The 15,130-nt window shown below is 47.8% G+C and overlaps 1 protein-coding gene across 1 annotated transcript in view; it reads left to right on the forward strand.

Annotated features, from left to right (window-relative positions):
• Positions 1 to 15,130, forward strand: part of LOC136647671 (1-phosphatidylinositol 4,5-bisphosphate phosphodiesterase gamma-1-like) — an 84,640-nt gene that overhangs the window by 35,613 nt on the left and 33,897 nt on the right. The window contains exons 4-10 of the mRNA XM_066623347.1: positions 2,694 to 2,741; positions 8,553 to 8,637; positions 8,917 to 8,997; positions 12,196 to 12,230; positions 13,115 to 13,187; positions 14,249 to 14,350; positions 14,625 to 14,743. Of these exons, the coding sequence (XP_066479444.1) occupies positions 2,694 to 2,741; positions 8,553 to 8,637; positions 8,917 to 8,997; positions 12,196 to 12,230; positions 13,115 to 13,187; positions 14,249 to 14,350; positions 14,625 to 14,743 (543 nt within the window). The remainder of the gene's footprint in view (positions 1 to 2,693; positions 2,742 to 8,552; positions 8,638 to 8,916; positions 8,998 to 12,195; positions 12,231 to 13,114; positions 13,188 to 14,248; positions 14,351 to 14,624; positions 14,744 to 15,130) is intronic.

The raw sequence follows: 15,130 nt of genomic DNA on the forward strand, positions 1-15,130 counted from the left end.
GCCTCTATTACTGTTGTTTTAAGCAGCCTCCATGCACTCTGGAGAGATTGGACTCTTTTTACCCTCCCTTTCAACCTCCTTCTAACCAGCCTCCTCATTTGAGGGAAGTCCGCCCGTCGGAAGTCAAGGGTTTTTGTTAGAGATTTGCCTGGTATTCTTCCCCCAATGTGCACGTCAAAACGGATCGCAGCATGATCACTGTTCCCCAATGGCTCAGTAACGTTTACATCTCTAACCAGGTCCTGCATACCACACAATCTCGGTACACATAGAACAACCAGTCTGCTTTCAGCTTCCTCCTTCTCTCCTCCCACTTGGATGTCTTGGCTAAGACAGTCCTAATTCTCTGCTCGCCCAAGCAAAGCTGCTGCAGTGCAGTTGTATAGCCAGGAGGTGGCAGCACTGAACTACAGCGGGCGCCACAACTCCCTGTGTAAGTGGCCCCTCCAAGTTGCTGTTGGAGCTGTTTGGGGCAGTAACAGCAACATGTGCCTGTGCACTGCCATCGCTGCCCCACATTGGCTCCAACAGCGGCTGGGAGGAGACCCTTACACTGGGAGTTGCAGCACCTGTTGTACCTACCGTGCCCCCCCTCTGGCTATGCTACTGCCACAGTGTCTTCCTCTGCTCAGTTTCCGAGAGAGGAAGGATCAACTCCCTTCTTGCAGGCAGAGCACAAATGGGGCCAGAGTAGGGACAAGGGGGGTTGTGCACCCAACGAGTAGCTCATCCACACCTCCCCTCCGTTGCTTCCCTGTTGCTGAATCATGCCCTGAAAATGGAACAAAGGATGTAACTGGAACATCAGGCCAAAAGCTCAACTAATCCAGCTCCCTGTAGCTCACAGTGGCCCACCAGGTGCCTCTGGGAGCACACAAGACAACAAGAGACCTGCATCCTGGTGCCCTCCTTCACGTCTGGCATTCTGAGGTAGCCTACCTGTAAAGTCAGGAGGTTGCAAATACCCATCACGGCTTGTAACCTGTGATGGACTTTTCCTCTAGAAATTGGTCCAATCCCCTTTTAAAAGCATCCAGGCCAGATGCCACCACCACATTTTGTGGCAAGGAGTTCCACAGTCTAACTACATGCTGGGTAAAGAAATATTTTCTTTTGTCTTTCTTAACTCTCCCCACACTCAATTTTAGTGAATGTTCCCTGGTTTTGGTGTTGTGTGAGAGGGAAAAGAACACCCCTCTATCCACATTATCCATTCCCTGCATAGTTTCGTATGTCTCAATTATGTCCCCCCCTCAGACGCCTTTTTTCTGGATCTGTGGTTTTCAACCTCCGGGAGTTTGAAACCAGCAGAGAGTCCTTGTGGGGGCGGGGGAGGCAGTGGGGGCAGGGGGAAAACACACACCACACACACAAGGCCCAGATGTTGCCTGAGGGTTCTTCCTTCCCAGAAAGCCCAGTCAGCCTAGCATATTATCAAAACTTCAGAGAAGATAGGTTTAAGATGGAAGAACGAATGCAAACTCCAAAAATGACCCATCATTTCTCTTTCAGAAACTGAACCCATGAGACAGAGCTTACCCCCTATGGACCTTGCCCCTTCTATGCCCCCCCCCCGCAGTATATTTTTTCTGGAATATGGAAGAATGAAGTTGCAGACCTCTTGACTAAGGTCTAAGCCTTTATGAGGAAAGGCTGCGGCGTTTGGGCCCCTTCAACCTAGAAAAGCGACGCCTGAGGGGGGACGTGATTGAGACATACAAAATTATGCAGGGGATGGACAGAGTGGATAGGGAGATGCTCTTTACACTCTCACATAATACCAGAACCAGGGGACATCCACTAAAATTGAGTGTTGGGCGGGTTAGGACAGACAAAAGAAAATATTTCTTTACTCAGCGTGTGGTCGGTCTGTGGAACTCCTTGCCACAGGATGTGGTGCTGGCGTCTAGCCTAGGCGCCTTTAAAAGGGGATTGGACAAGTTTCTGGAGGAAAATTCCATTATGGGGTACAAGCCATGATGTGTATGCACAACCTCCTGATTTTAGAAATGGGCTATGTCAGAATGCCAGATGCAAGGGAGGGCACCAGGATGAGGTCTCTTGTTATCTGGTGTGCTCCCTGGGGCATTTGGTGGGCCGCTGTGAGATACAGGAAGCTGGACTAGATGGGCCTATGGCCTGATCCAGTGGGGCTGTTCTTATGTTCTTATGTTCCTGGCATCACCACTGTGGCAGAGGCATCCAGGGAAGGATGGGGAGGGCCTTGTCTGTCTAACCTTTCCAGAAACAAGCAAGAGAAGGATTCAGTTTAACAAGACCTTGACATTTTCAGTTTCAGAACAGATTCCTTATATCTTCCTTTATGGGAATAACTCCATACTGTGTTCCCAAGAAGGGCACTTCTCCTTCACAGAGGCTGGGTTCGAAGACCAGATGGCTGTTTTCTGCAGTGCGCTCTGCCAGCAACCTTCCTGCACTAGCCTCTGGCCTGTGGCCTGATCCAGCAGGACAGTGGAGAAAAATGCACACCTGAACTGCTGCCGAGTTGGACTGTGCCTTGCCTGTGAACGAGGCTAGCCATGGCAAAAAGAGCCATCCTTCTTGGCAGCCAGTAATAAATTCTCCTGCTGGAGATACCTGCTAGAAAGGCCTCTTTTTCCATGCCAGGAGGTCGTTTTGCAAGACACGTATCCCCAGCCTCAGGCTCATGCGCTCTCCTTTTCTTTTCCTAGGTGGCTGAGAAAACAGTTTGACTCCGTGGATAGGTCACGAGAAGGCAGGTGAGTGCTGAGGGTGGTTCTCACTTTGGTGGTCATCAGGGATGACCCCAACACGTGGAAGGGGGCAAGTGCTTGGTAGGACCTTCTTGAAGGTTTCCAGCCATCCTTGTGAAGCATCTGCCTGCTCCCCAGTCCCACCCACAAGCAGAGCACTGCAAAGCAAAAAGTGGCTTTTAGCAAAAGGCTGGGAAATGTCCAGGCAAAGTCTGATGAAGTCTGGAGGGGCTGAACAAAATTTCCAAGGGCTTCACTCCCCTTCAGTGGTTCTCCTCTCTTTTTGCACCTGCATCCCCTGCCCCCAGGTTTCAGTGCCATCCACTCGTCTGTTGCCACCACAGTAGTTCAAATCCTATGAAAGCCTGGAGAACATATTGTATTAAAGAAGCGTGTGTGCGTGCAGAGAGGCTTTGTTTGCATGTTTCAATCTGATTGCAGCATTTGGCTGCCTTGGCATGGAATTTGGAGAGCTGGATTTACTTTGGGAGGGGGTAGAAGCACCCACACAATTGTCTTAGTGAAGATTTGAGTGACTGCACATTGCCGGAGCTATCCAGAATGGCTCCAACGGCGAGAGGGAGGGGCTGCTTACATAGCGCGTTGCAGCTCCTGCAGTACTTACCATGTTGCTATCCCCCTTTAGCTACACCACAGATCAGAGGGGCTGATGCTGGTTACTCACCTCTGTGTTATGAGCAACACAAATATGCTCTCTTCAGCCTCACAGAGATGACACCCTTGCATGTGGGGTGCATCAGGCTGCCTGATGGACTACTTTTATGCATGCAGAAAGCCAGCACTGCAGAGAGGAATTCTAACTTTGTTGCCTCCCTGACCTGCTTGCTTTCTGTGTGCAGGGGTATCCTTGGGTATGAAGGAGCATTCTGTTGTGTTAGCAGCAGCCCTCACCTGTCTTGGTACGGTTCAGGTACATTTTTGCCACCTCTTTGAGGAGGAGTCTCCAGGCAGGCCTGAGCCTGCAGCCCTTGCCTGGTGGTGTGCATTCCATTGCCTGCACTTCTTCCACCCTGCCTTGTCGCTGCTTCTTGCTTCCCTTCCCAGTTGCTGCTTTATACTGAGTTACACCTTTCGTTGATCCGCCTATTCCAGTATCAACTGCTCTGATGCCCCACAAAATTCTCCAGCGTCTTTGCTACCTGAGGTATTCTTTACTTGGAGACACCAAAGACGGGACCTGGGGCTGCATTTAGAGCATGTGCTGCACCACTGAGATGTGGCCTTTCCCTCCAAAGGAATCTTCTTCCACTCATGGCCAATTTGCTTAATTGGAGCGAGGATGGACAGTGACCATCTTTGTGTGTCTCTTTCTGAAACGAAGACTCTGCAGGGAAGGTGGTGGAGAAACTAGAGGGAGAACCAGTCAGTGAGGCATGTTGTGATAGGAGGCAGCAGCTGTAACCTTTACCCCTTCCTGTATGCCAGCAATCTGTAAACAGGATGCTGGATAGGAAAGGACAGGGGACTGTGCAGGAAGAGAAGGGTGTGGAGGCAGGAAGTGATGCCGTCAGAACGAGGAGAAAGTTGAGATCCTGAAGGACTTTTTCTCCCAGCAGTGTGTGCCCCACAAAGTTCCACATTCAAGTTGTTAGACATGTTGGGAACTTGCTTTAATCCACAGAGATTGTTGCATAAGAAATGGAGCCATCAGCATTTTAAAAGTTTTGCACTGGATTCGTTTTCAACTCACTTTAATCCTGGCCACATTATTTCAATCATCAGTAGTTCATTTTAAACTTGGTGGAATTTATTCAAGACAATGAACATAATTACACTTGGATTATTATATCAGAGCATCCATTGAGTCCTCCCTGGTGTCACATTAATCAGATACTTAATTTAATCCCAGTGGAATTATTTTATAAAAGACTCGTAACTCTACTGAGAATTGTCTTGTTAAACTAAACACTCTAATCCAATTTGGGTTTCAAAATGCGCTTGATCTCACTAACATTATTTTATACATTTAAAGCTTTGATGGTATTACTTTACAAAACAGGCTGTTTCAGCAAACTCGGCAAATGTTTTGCAGCTGCCATTTTTTAATCTCACAAGATTTATTTTATATTTAACTGTCGTATTTAATCCATGTTGGGATTAGGGATGCAGCCAGTATACATGTTTTTATGCACTCTGGAATAACTAAACATCACAGAGATGCTGAAGCCCAGTTCAGACAATGCAGCAAATAACATTGTCACGAGAACAAGCTCTTAAGAGTCTCCTCATCCACTCCACCCTTTTGTTTGCTTGTGACAAAAGGAGATTGGCAGCATCCATTTGCAATGTCTCACATACTGCAGTTTTCCATTGATATTAATTTTTTAAAAAAGTATTAACGTTGATTATTTTCAAGCAAGGACAAGCCAACTTGAAAACCAGGGCCTGTGCACTTAGAACCCTTTCTTAATTCCCGGTATGCTGTGCTGCAGACCCTCTTTGTATGTTGTTCTCCTCGTGTTCAGAGAACACAGGGAGAAGGAAGTCCACTGGCCAGCCATGTCTGACATTGACAGACTCCTAGGCACCTGTCAGAAGAAACTCTTCCAGCATTCAGCGCTTGTGTGTAAGTGCTGGATGTACAGAAGCCTGGGAGAGGTGGCCAGTGACTATGTAGGCCTGGAGTTTGGGGCTAGTCAGCACAGCCACATTTCTCTCTCCCTGTGTTCACTAAATGCAGGGATATAATATATGAAAAGGGCTTCAGTGATGGGTAAAGGAGCGGCGTGTAGAAGATAAACCAGTAGAGCCAAAGGGCCACTGGCCCACATCCAGTGGGCTGTCTATTGCCTACCAGCTGCTAGGATTCCTGCCACTATGCTGGACTAGGAGGACCCTGGTCTGATCCAGCAAGGCACTCACTAGTGCATCCTGAGGATCATCTGGCGTGGATTAAGAGATCTTGAGTCTGCACTCTTGCTTTGCAAATTTAAAACATGGTCATGGACCACCAGCTGCGCCATGGAATTGTATAAGGGCATTTCAGTACTGTTGCAGTATTTCTATTTTTGACACTGTCCAAATCATCCTGAAACTGGCATTTGCCTTTTTCATAGCTGCCACACAGCATATTCAAACTTTTTTTTTTTTTTTTTTTTTTGCTGGGGCTCTACCCCAAAACTGCACACCTGGAACCAGCAGCCCTTCTATTCAACCTGAAATGTGTGCAGTGCAGTCTGATTGTGGCTTCTCAGCGATAATCAAAAGGGACTCTGCACCTGCTCCCTGGTGGTCTATTATCCTCCTGCAGGTGAAGCTCTGGGTTCGTGTGCTACATCTCTTCTATTTAGAGGGGCTGCCTACAAAAGCCTGAGGCACAAAACCCAAACAGGGCTCTCCTCTCCACTAGCTAATGTGGAGTCTACCTAATGTGGCTCTCCTGCGCAAGCTTATGGGAAAAAAACTATTGTGCTCCTGTGCAACTCTCACTTCTTTCAATAAGGCTAGCATGCAAGAACTTCCAGGTGAATCATGACCTCATGAATCAAATCTGTTACATTCTTTGCTGCTCTGAATAAGACTCACAAACTGTCACTGAATTAACTGATTTGGACATCTGTCTTCCAAGTCATCACCTGCCCACACCTGCACATCAAGGTACAAGGCAGAAACTGGCGCGCTTGCTCGCTCGCTCACTCTTGCCCAGTCACTGGTAGTTCTAAGGCGTCAGTAGCCCTGACTTCCTTGATTCTCTCTGTCTCTCATCTTAACGTGTAAGGTGCAAAGCCTTAGGCAGCTTCACCTGCTGCTCTCTCCTCACTGCGTACATGTTTGTTGTCTGCCCACCTTTTGCTGCCCAGGCTGTTTGTGCTTTTGTGGGCCACGGAAAGTCTAAGTTGAGGGGCTTGTGCAGCCCCCTTGTTTTGGGTGCTGGAATGTCAGAGCACAACTGGAATTCCACTGTAGGCTGACTGCTTGCAGCAGCAACCTGCAGTCTGAAGCAGAAGCAAGGAGGTCAAAGAGGCTTGAGAAGTTCCCTCCTTGAAAATTGCATCTTGTGAACTGTGCCTGTAATCCAGAGAGCAGCTGGGTCAATGTTGTGGAGGGAGTGGTGGTATTGGGGGAGCGCTTCACCTTGCTGCCACCTGCTGTCCAAGGTGAGGAATTGCAGGTTTTCTGGAGCCCAAATACGACATTACAGGGATACAGTATGTGGCTTCTAAGATTCCAGTACAGGGTGGGTTGCAGAAGAAGCTATAATGTCGCTTGTGTTAAACTGCCTTGGTTGGTAAAGAGTGAGGTGCCACAGAGAGCGCACATTTTGCCCGTTGCCCTGAACAGCGGTATGCAGTCTAAGTTCCACTGTTAGACTCTCTCTCTCAGCCTAACAAATCTTGCAGGGTTGTCATGAGAATAAAATAAGGGGAAGGTCCATATATGCTGCTTCTTTGTGGAAGAGGCTAGGATAAAAAAAATGATGATAATAGTAGTAAGTAAGAACTGGAATGCACCCTAAAGATAAAGATGTCAGTCTTGCCCCCTTCTAGGCCACAGTACCTTCCTGGGCTGCGTTGTGTAGGGGGCTGTAGACTGTACCAGTGGCATAGTGAGAAGGGGTACAAATCGCAAAGTTTTGCAGGGATCTTCACTGAAGCACGCAAGTGGCCCCTCCCCTTTGGACCCATTCTGGGGGGGGGACAAAATGGAGGTGAAAACTTGAAAGGGGAGGGGCAGGGGCCACTTGCATACTACAGTGAGGCTCCCTTTAAAACTTAGCACTTTGCACCCCCTGTGGCTATGCCACTGGCCTGTACTTTGTTCTAGGGATGTCTTATATCTGCTTTTCCAATAACATGTTGAAGGTGGCTCACCGTAACTGGGAGTGGAACACTCAGCCTGGCAGGGAGGTGGGCGAGCATTTGCCCCGTATGGCTCCATTTTGCCCCTCCCCCCGCTAGGAATGGCTCCGAAGGGAGGGGCCACTCGCCCACCTCCATGCCAGGCTGAGTGCTCCACCCCCCTCCAGCTACACCTTATGTTGGCACCCTTCAGTCTCGGAAGACTGGTATCGCGCTCTGGATGGTGGTTCTGGAACAGAGTGTCCTCTCCAGTGCACAAAGCCTGGGTAAAGTAGGTATGGAGGATAGGCTGTTACCCATGCAGCAAATCCCCCCTCTCCACATCGCTGAAATGGTCCAATGGAAAGGCAGAGGCCAGTACGGTTGGTTCCAGCGGCGTCGCAGGAGTTGCCAGAACGTGACTGTGTTCAGCCGTGAACTGCCTCAGGGACTCCGGCTCCAGATTTTGCCTCGAGGTTGACTCCTGAAGCCTTTTCCATAACTGGATGTAGCCACAAGGCAGTGGAGGTTTGGGATCAGAGTTTTCCTTCTCTCAGATGAGCTGCCTTCCCAGGCTGACAAGTCCCATCTACCCGATGGGACCCAGCTACACCACCGCACCACAATACAGTGTTGCTACTTGACCTTCCTTCAGGCATTAAAGCCACCCCTGAATGCTCGAGGGGGAGAATGTGATGTTCATGTACACAGTTATCTTAGTGCAATCCTGTGCAGGCAAAGAGCAGCAGCCGTGCAGCAGATGCGGTCTACATGCTTCTCTCCCCTATTGCACTGGAGATGCGCCTGCTTGTCTGGTGAATTTTTTACCTTTTCAGGGCATGGTTATGGGTCTAGTGGGAATTCAGTTTGTAGCCTGAGGCTATTTATGTACAGGTCTGCGTTTTCAAAAATTTGAGATTGCAAGCTGATCCTGTGTGGCCCAGAGAAGAGTACGGGTGCTGATAGGAGCCTTAGTTCACACATGCACCATTCTTGTCTCTTTCTCTCTTTGTTGTAGCATTACTCCCAAGGATCTGAAGGCCATGTTGCCCCAGGTCAACTACCGAGTGCCTAACATGAGGTTCCTACGGGACAAACTTCTGGTAAGCTCACAATTTTGAATAGATAATAATTTAAAACTATATAATCCATGCAAATGCAGCAGAGCTGATTAAATCATGACACTGGTGTAAAGAATAATAGTGGCTTCATCAGAAGTTAAATCTTTCAAAATCTGTGTGTTTCCAGTATCAGCTACAAACACGAGTTGTGACAAACTGGCAGGGTTTTTTGGGATAGAGGGAGGGCAGATATGCACACAAGATTCTTGGCACTGCTGAGGAAGCCTCCATAAAACCTGCTCTCTCTTCTTTTTCAAACAGGAGCTAGAAGTTAGGACTGAAATGACCTTCAACCATTTTGCACACTTCTACAAAAACCTGATGTTTGATGCCCAGAAATCGGTAAGAACCGCAAGAGACCTGCATTGGATAGATGGGATCCTGGACAGGATCATGGAGATGAGCGTAGCAAGAGTGCTGGGAAGGTAGTTCAGAGCTCCACTTCCAGAGGATCTGCACCTGCCTTCACATCAGGGATTGCTCTAGAAGTGGAGCTAGAAGAATTCTGTAGCCAGATAGTTCCCCTGAGTTAGAAGGAATAGTTAGATAGAACTGAGGCTTAGACTCTGGACACAGAAGGAGAAGACAAAAGGCAGCCCTGCAGCAGTAATGTCCAACTGAGTGTGGGGATGTGCAGTTGAACTCCCCTTGTCAGGGAAGGGGGTAGGTTTAGGTGCCTTACCTACCTGAGCAGATCTCTATCCCCAAAGATCTTCATGCAGGGCTGAGTTAATAGTGCCCTGGGATGCTTCACACTTTCTTGGCTTGGCACTGTATTCCTTTAGTTAAGCAGAGGCATTTTTGAAAAACAAAACAACTATGCTAGGAACCTAGGTCAGGCCGTTGATCTCCCTGGCTCGGGCTTGTTGACACTGACCGGCTGCAAGTGCACAAAAGCCAGGTATTGTTCTCTGCCCTACTTGGAGATGCAGCCACAGGTGGAATCTGGGACCTTCTGCATGCAAAGCGGGGCTCTACCACTGAGCTACAGCCCCTCCCAAAATGTTTGTTTATTAATTGAGTGATCAAATGTTTGCTTGCTTATTTTAAAATACTTGTGCCCCACCTTTCTTTTCTCGTGGGAAGCCCAAGTGGCCTACATCAATTAAAAATAAGAAAAGTATAAAACATAACAAATTAGCAATAGAATAAGCAAATCAGCCTCTAAGTGCAAGGAAGAAAAACCCACAAAAATCAGAACCACAATAAGCAACCACAAACAAACAGCCAGGCATGACAAATGGAGACTGTGCTGTAGGTAAAGAGCAGCAGTGAAGAATCCACAGTTGGTTGAAATATAAAAAGCTCAAAGCCTTGCAGAAGACCCAAACAGTGAGGGCTGCTCTGATCTCATATTGGGGGATCTGGGGACTGGGCGTCATAGAGAAGCCTTGTCCTAAATTACTGCCAACCTGTTTTCCAAAAATGATGTCACCTCCAATAAGCCCTCCTGAGATGACCTCAAAGGATGTGCGGTTTCATGTAGGATGAGACGGTCCTCCCGGTATCTTGCACTACTCTTTCCCCCACTTTTTTCTCAAGTGACTTGGTGTTTGGGTATAAATGTTAGGTGTAAATTGATCAGATTCAAACAAATTGTGAATTTGTTTCGGCATATAGGAATTAGGAAGAAAGTTGGGAGATTATTAATTTGACAATTGTTGGAATGCAGCAGGTATGGATAAAAGATGTGGCAAAATCTGGAGATGCGAGAATCAAAGAGACAGAACAGGACAAGATAATGAAATATAAAGATTTGCCAATTGAAATAGAACACCTGTGGCAAAATAAAGCTAAAATTGTACTCATCATTGTTGGCACTCTGGGCCCAGGACCAAAGGACTTTGGAAAAGCACGAGAACATCCTAGGCGTAAATGAAATCACTACATGCCAGCTACAGAAAGCAGTCTTACTTGGAATAGCCCATGTTTTCCAGAAATATCTGTGAATATCCAAGGTCCTTGGGAAGCACCCAGCATTCCACGGGCCAAACCCAGCCACCAAAATCTGGTGGGCTGTGCATAAGAACCCCCTGTCAGTGGTCCCTAATAAGGGCTCTAACCCACACTTGGCTAGATTTGTTGTGAGTCTTCCTCAGCCATTGCTCATCTAGCTGTTTGGTCTGTCACTTCCTTGCCATCGGCTCCCCAGAAAAACAACTGTGTAACTCTGTGGCTGGGCAGAGAATACTCAGGAGCAGTTTTGTCAAGAGCTCAGGCCGTTTCCCTATTCCAGAGTGGCAGGAAAGTTGTCCAGAGCCATTAGGAAATCGTTTGGTATCATAAGAGCATAAGAAGAACCCCACTGGATCAGGCCAAAGGCCCATCTGGTCCACTTTCCTGTATCTCACAGCAGCCCCACCAAGTGTTTCAGGGAGCACACAAGACAACAGACAACCTACGTCCTGGTGCCCTCCCCTGCATCTGGCAATCAGAGGCAGCCTACCTCTGAAACCAGGAACTTGCACATACCTACCATGACTTGTAACCCGTAATGAACTTTTCCTCCCCAAATTTGACCAATCCCCTCTTAAAGGCATCTAGGCAAGATGTCATCACTACTTCCTGTGGCAAGGAGTTCCACAGACTAATTACACACTGGATAAAGAAATATTTTTTTTGTTTGTCCTAACTCTCCCAACACTCAACTTTCGTGAATGCCCCCTGGTTCTGGTGTTATGTGAGAGGGAAAAGAGCATCTCTCTCTATCCACTCTATCCATCCACTGCTTAATTTTGTATGTCTCAATCATGTCACCCTCAGGTACCTCTTTTCTAGACTGAAGATCCCCAAATGCTGTAACCTTTCCTCATAAGGAAGGTGCCCCAGCCCAGTCATCTTTTCTGCACCTTTTCCATTTCCACTATGTCCTTTTTGAGATGTGGTGACCAGAACTGGACACAATACTCCAGGTGTGGCCTTACCATCGATTTGTACAACGGCATTATATTAGCTGTCTTATTCTTAATACCTTTTCTAATTATCCCAAGCATGGAGTTAGCCTTCACCGCCGATGCACATTGGGGCAACACTTGGGAGCTGTCCACACAATTGGGGAGCTGTCCACTACCAACCCCAGATCACTCTCCTGATCCGTTACAGACAGCTCAGAACCCATCAGCCTATATGTGAAGTTTTGATTTTTTGCCCCAATGTGCATGACTTTACACTTACTGACATTGAAACGCATCTGCCATTTTGCTGCCCATTCTTCCAGTTTGGAGAGATCCTTCTGGAGCTCCTCACAATCTCTTCTGGTCTTCATCACTCGGAAAAGTTTGGTGTCATCCGCAAACTTGCTGTTTAGCCCTGTCTCTGGATCTTTCTAATAGGTCCCCCCGCCCCATGGAGGTCGTTCACTACCCTGGGTCTCTTCTGAGAATATAAAGTCTAGTGATATTCCCAGTTATCTGGTATGTGCTTCAAAAATCTGCTGATCAAACCTTAGCTGGCCTGTCCTGCCAATTAATGAAAGACTGCAGTAGTCCTGCCAGCACCCCAACTGCTCTGCTGATGGCCATGTTCCTCCTTTCATTTCAGGTAATTGAACAGCTGGAGTTGTCTTTCCCCTTGCGGTGAGTGTGAAGGACTCTTCTTTTTATGTCTCTGTGAAAAGGATAGTAAATCTAGGATTGTTATGCTGTCCTTCTCCCAAGGAGCTCAGAGTGCTAGACATGCTCCCAGCTTGCAGCCCAGTCCTACTAGCGCATTGTGCTGCTGGAACAAGTATTCCAGCTGCACAATGCGATTTCTAGCAATTGCAAAACATGACCCACTGGAAAGCACAGGCTGGGCACTGCTGGAGTGGTACATGGCCAGCTCTGTGTGACAGTGGTCACCCACCGCCCACCACCACAGGTAAGAGTGCATGGGGTGGGGTGGGCAGAAAAGGGTGGGGTGAAAGCAGGGAGGAGGGCAGATTGGGCCAGGGAAGAGGGCAGATTTGGTGACAGTGATGCCTGCTAAATCCTCTCCCCCTTTCCAGAAACAATCTGCCTTCACAGGTCCACACAGACTTGGGCCGGTGATATTGCTGGTACAGATCTGAGTAGACCCGCCGGGCCAGTACACCAGGGCAATGGAACAAATGTTCCCTTACCCTAAAGAGGCCCCTGGAGGCCAAAAGTCCCTGTGAAATGCAATGGTAGCCATGCTGGCGCTACTTGACCTTCCCATGGGGAATTAGTTAGGGTCGGTCTGTAGGCCTCCATGAATTTGTCTAATTTCCTGTTCAAGTTGTCTAAGCCTAACTGAAGTATTTCAAAGACAGGCCAAAGGAACTGGGTATGTCTAGACATGCCCTTGCCTGGGTGCCTCTGTTCCAATTCTCACGGTGAAGACAAACTTAACAAGAGTTCTTTATGTGCATGTTGATGTTTGTGGCTCTGTAGAGTGTATTCCTATGTAGATTTTGTGGCCCTGTTCAACCCACACTTTGTCTTCTCAACTTTCTTCCCAGAAATGTGGATCGACCAGAGCTCTGCCAAATCACATTATATGACTTCCAGAAGTTTCTGCAGTATGACCAGAAGGTATCTGCAAAGAGAGGAGTCCTTTTTTTGCTACGGTGGACAGAAACATGGGTTTGGGACAGCCTCTCCTGTGCAGAAGAACATGGTAGAGAGGGACTAGCCCTTTCTTCAGAGAACACATGGAAAAACTCTGTCTTTAGTAACTGAGAGCCAGGGGTGTGACACCTGAGATTTTTTTGGGTACAAACATGAATCAAGAATGCTCTTCATATGAGCCCCTTATATTGCCTGGTTTGGTCTTCCTAGCTATTGTGCTACCCCAAGACAAAAGTGTTACAGTGCAATGCTGTGTTTGCTTACTCAGCCCGATCCTAACTAAATCCCTGTGCAGTGGCACTAGCGTAGGCCATGCTGCATCCCAGAGGGAACTTTTGGCTGCTGGAGGTTTTCTTGGGGACATTTGATCCTTTGCCCTGGGGAAGCTCCAGCAGCCGCAACCAGTCAACTTAGATCTGCCCCACCAATATAGCTGGTGCAAGTCCACATTGATCTATGCAGCTGGATCAGGCCCAGGGAAGCCCTCAGAATTTGGCACGTGCTAGTGCCACCGATTCTTTCTCCATCCTGGGCTTGACCCGCTCACCTCCTCCCCATTCCACCCTCCCCACTCTCCCCCTGCCCCACCCTTTCCCCTATGTTGGGCTTAGCTTCTCCACTGGACCTCTGTCTCTCCGGCAGTATGCACAGGAAGGCTCAAGCCTTCCCACTGGTGCGCTAGCTCCCTGCACTGCCAAAATGAGCTTTACAACACCTTTGAGGCAGACTACGCCAGCAACATGCACATTCTTCCAGCGCAGGCCTTAAGTAGGATTGGGCCATAAGTCACTAAGTTCAGTGGGCTTTACTCTCAAGTACACATTACAGGATTGCAGCCTTAGTCTTAAAGCACCACAAGAATCTTTCCTGTGTTATGTTGCCAACTTGTGGACTTTTCAAGCTAAAACAAGCGTGAAATTTGTTTTCAATGTGGATCTCTCTTTCCAAGGATCTCTCACCATCCACTGCTGGAAGGTTGAATGTGGATCTTCTTTGTAACACCAAACTCTACCCCTTCCCTCTAGGAATCCTGGGCTAGTGACATTACCAAGGTCCGGGAGTTCATGTGCAGCTACCTGCAGGATCCCTTCAGTGACATGACAGAGCCCTTCTTCCAGCTGGATGAGGTGAGTGACACAATGTCCCAAGACTTCCTCCACTGACCCCACAGGTTGAGATTGACCCAAGTCAGATTTGTGCCTACCCCCCTGCTGTTTTAGGCCCTACTACTGGTGTCACTATTCCTTTCCCTAGAGTATTCCTTTCAATAAATAAGTAACATTACTAACCATTAAAGATATAATCTCCCACGTGCACTTCAGTGTATTTCAGCATCTCACAGTTAACTTGGATTCACACTGAAAATAATAATCTGAATTTTCTCTCCTCTGCATCCCACAGTTTTTGACATTCCTGTTCTCCAAAGAAAATATGGTGATGGACTCCAAATACGAGCGGGTAGTGACAGACGAAATGAATTACCCCTTATCTCAGTACTGGATCTCATCCTCTCACAACACGTAAGAGCCTCCCTGGACCGTAGGGTCATTTGCTCAAGAGCACAGGCCTTGTGATCTGCTGGTAAGGGAACAGTTTGGGTCACACCACTAAAGCAAGAATACCCATTGGTTGTACACAGCCACCTTGGTACACAAAACCACAAAATGTCTTAATCTCCCCACAGCTGCCGGTGTGAAACCACAGCACGGGCAAGATGCCTTCCTAAGCCCTGTGGCTGAGTCATGCTCCCACATTCAAGGAAATGGTTGGTTAATATGGTCTGGTGCAGTCGTTCTCAAACTTTTTAGCACTGGGACCCACTTTTTAAAATGACACTCTGTCAGGACCCACCTTCTTTATAAGACTTTAAAAAATGATTTAGAAAGAAATAACTATTTATTTATTTA

Source organism: Tiliqua scincoides, chromosome 4, assembly GCF_035046505.1.
Source record: "Tiliqua scincoides isolate rTilSci1 chromosome 4, rTilSci1.hap2, whole genome shotgun sequence".
Lineage (NCBI taxonomy): Eukaryota > Metazoa > Chordata > Lepidosauria > Squamata > Scincidae > Tiliqua > Tiliqua scincoides.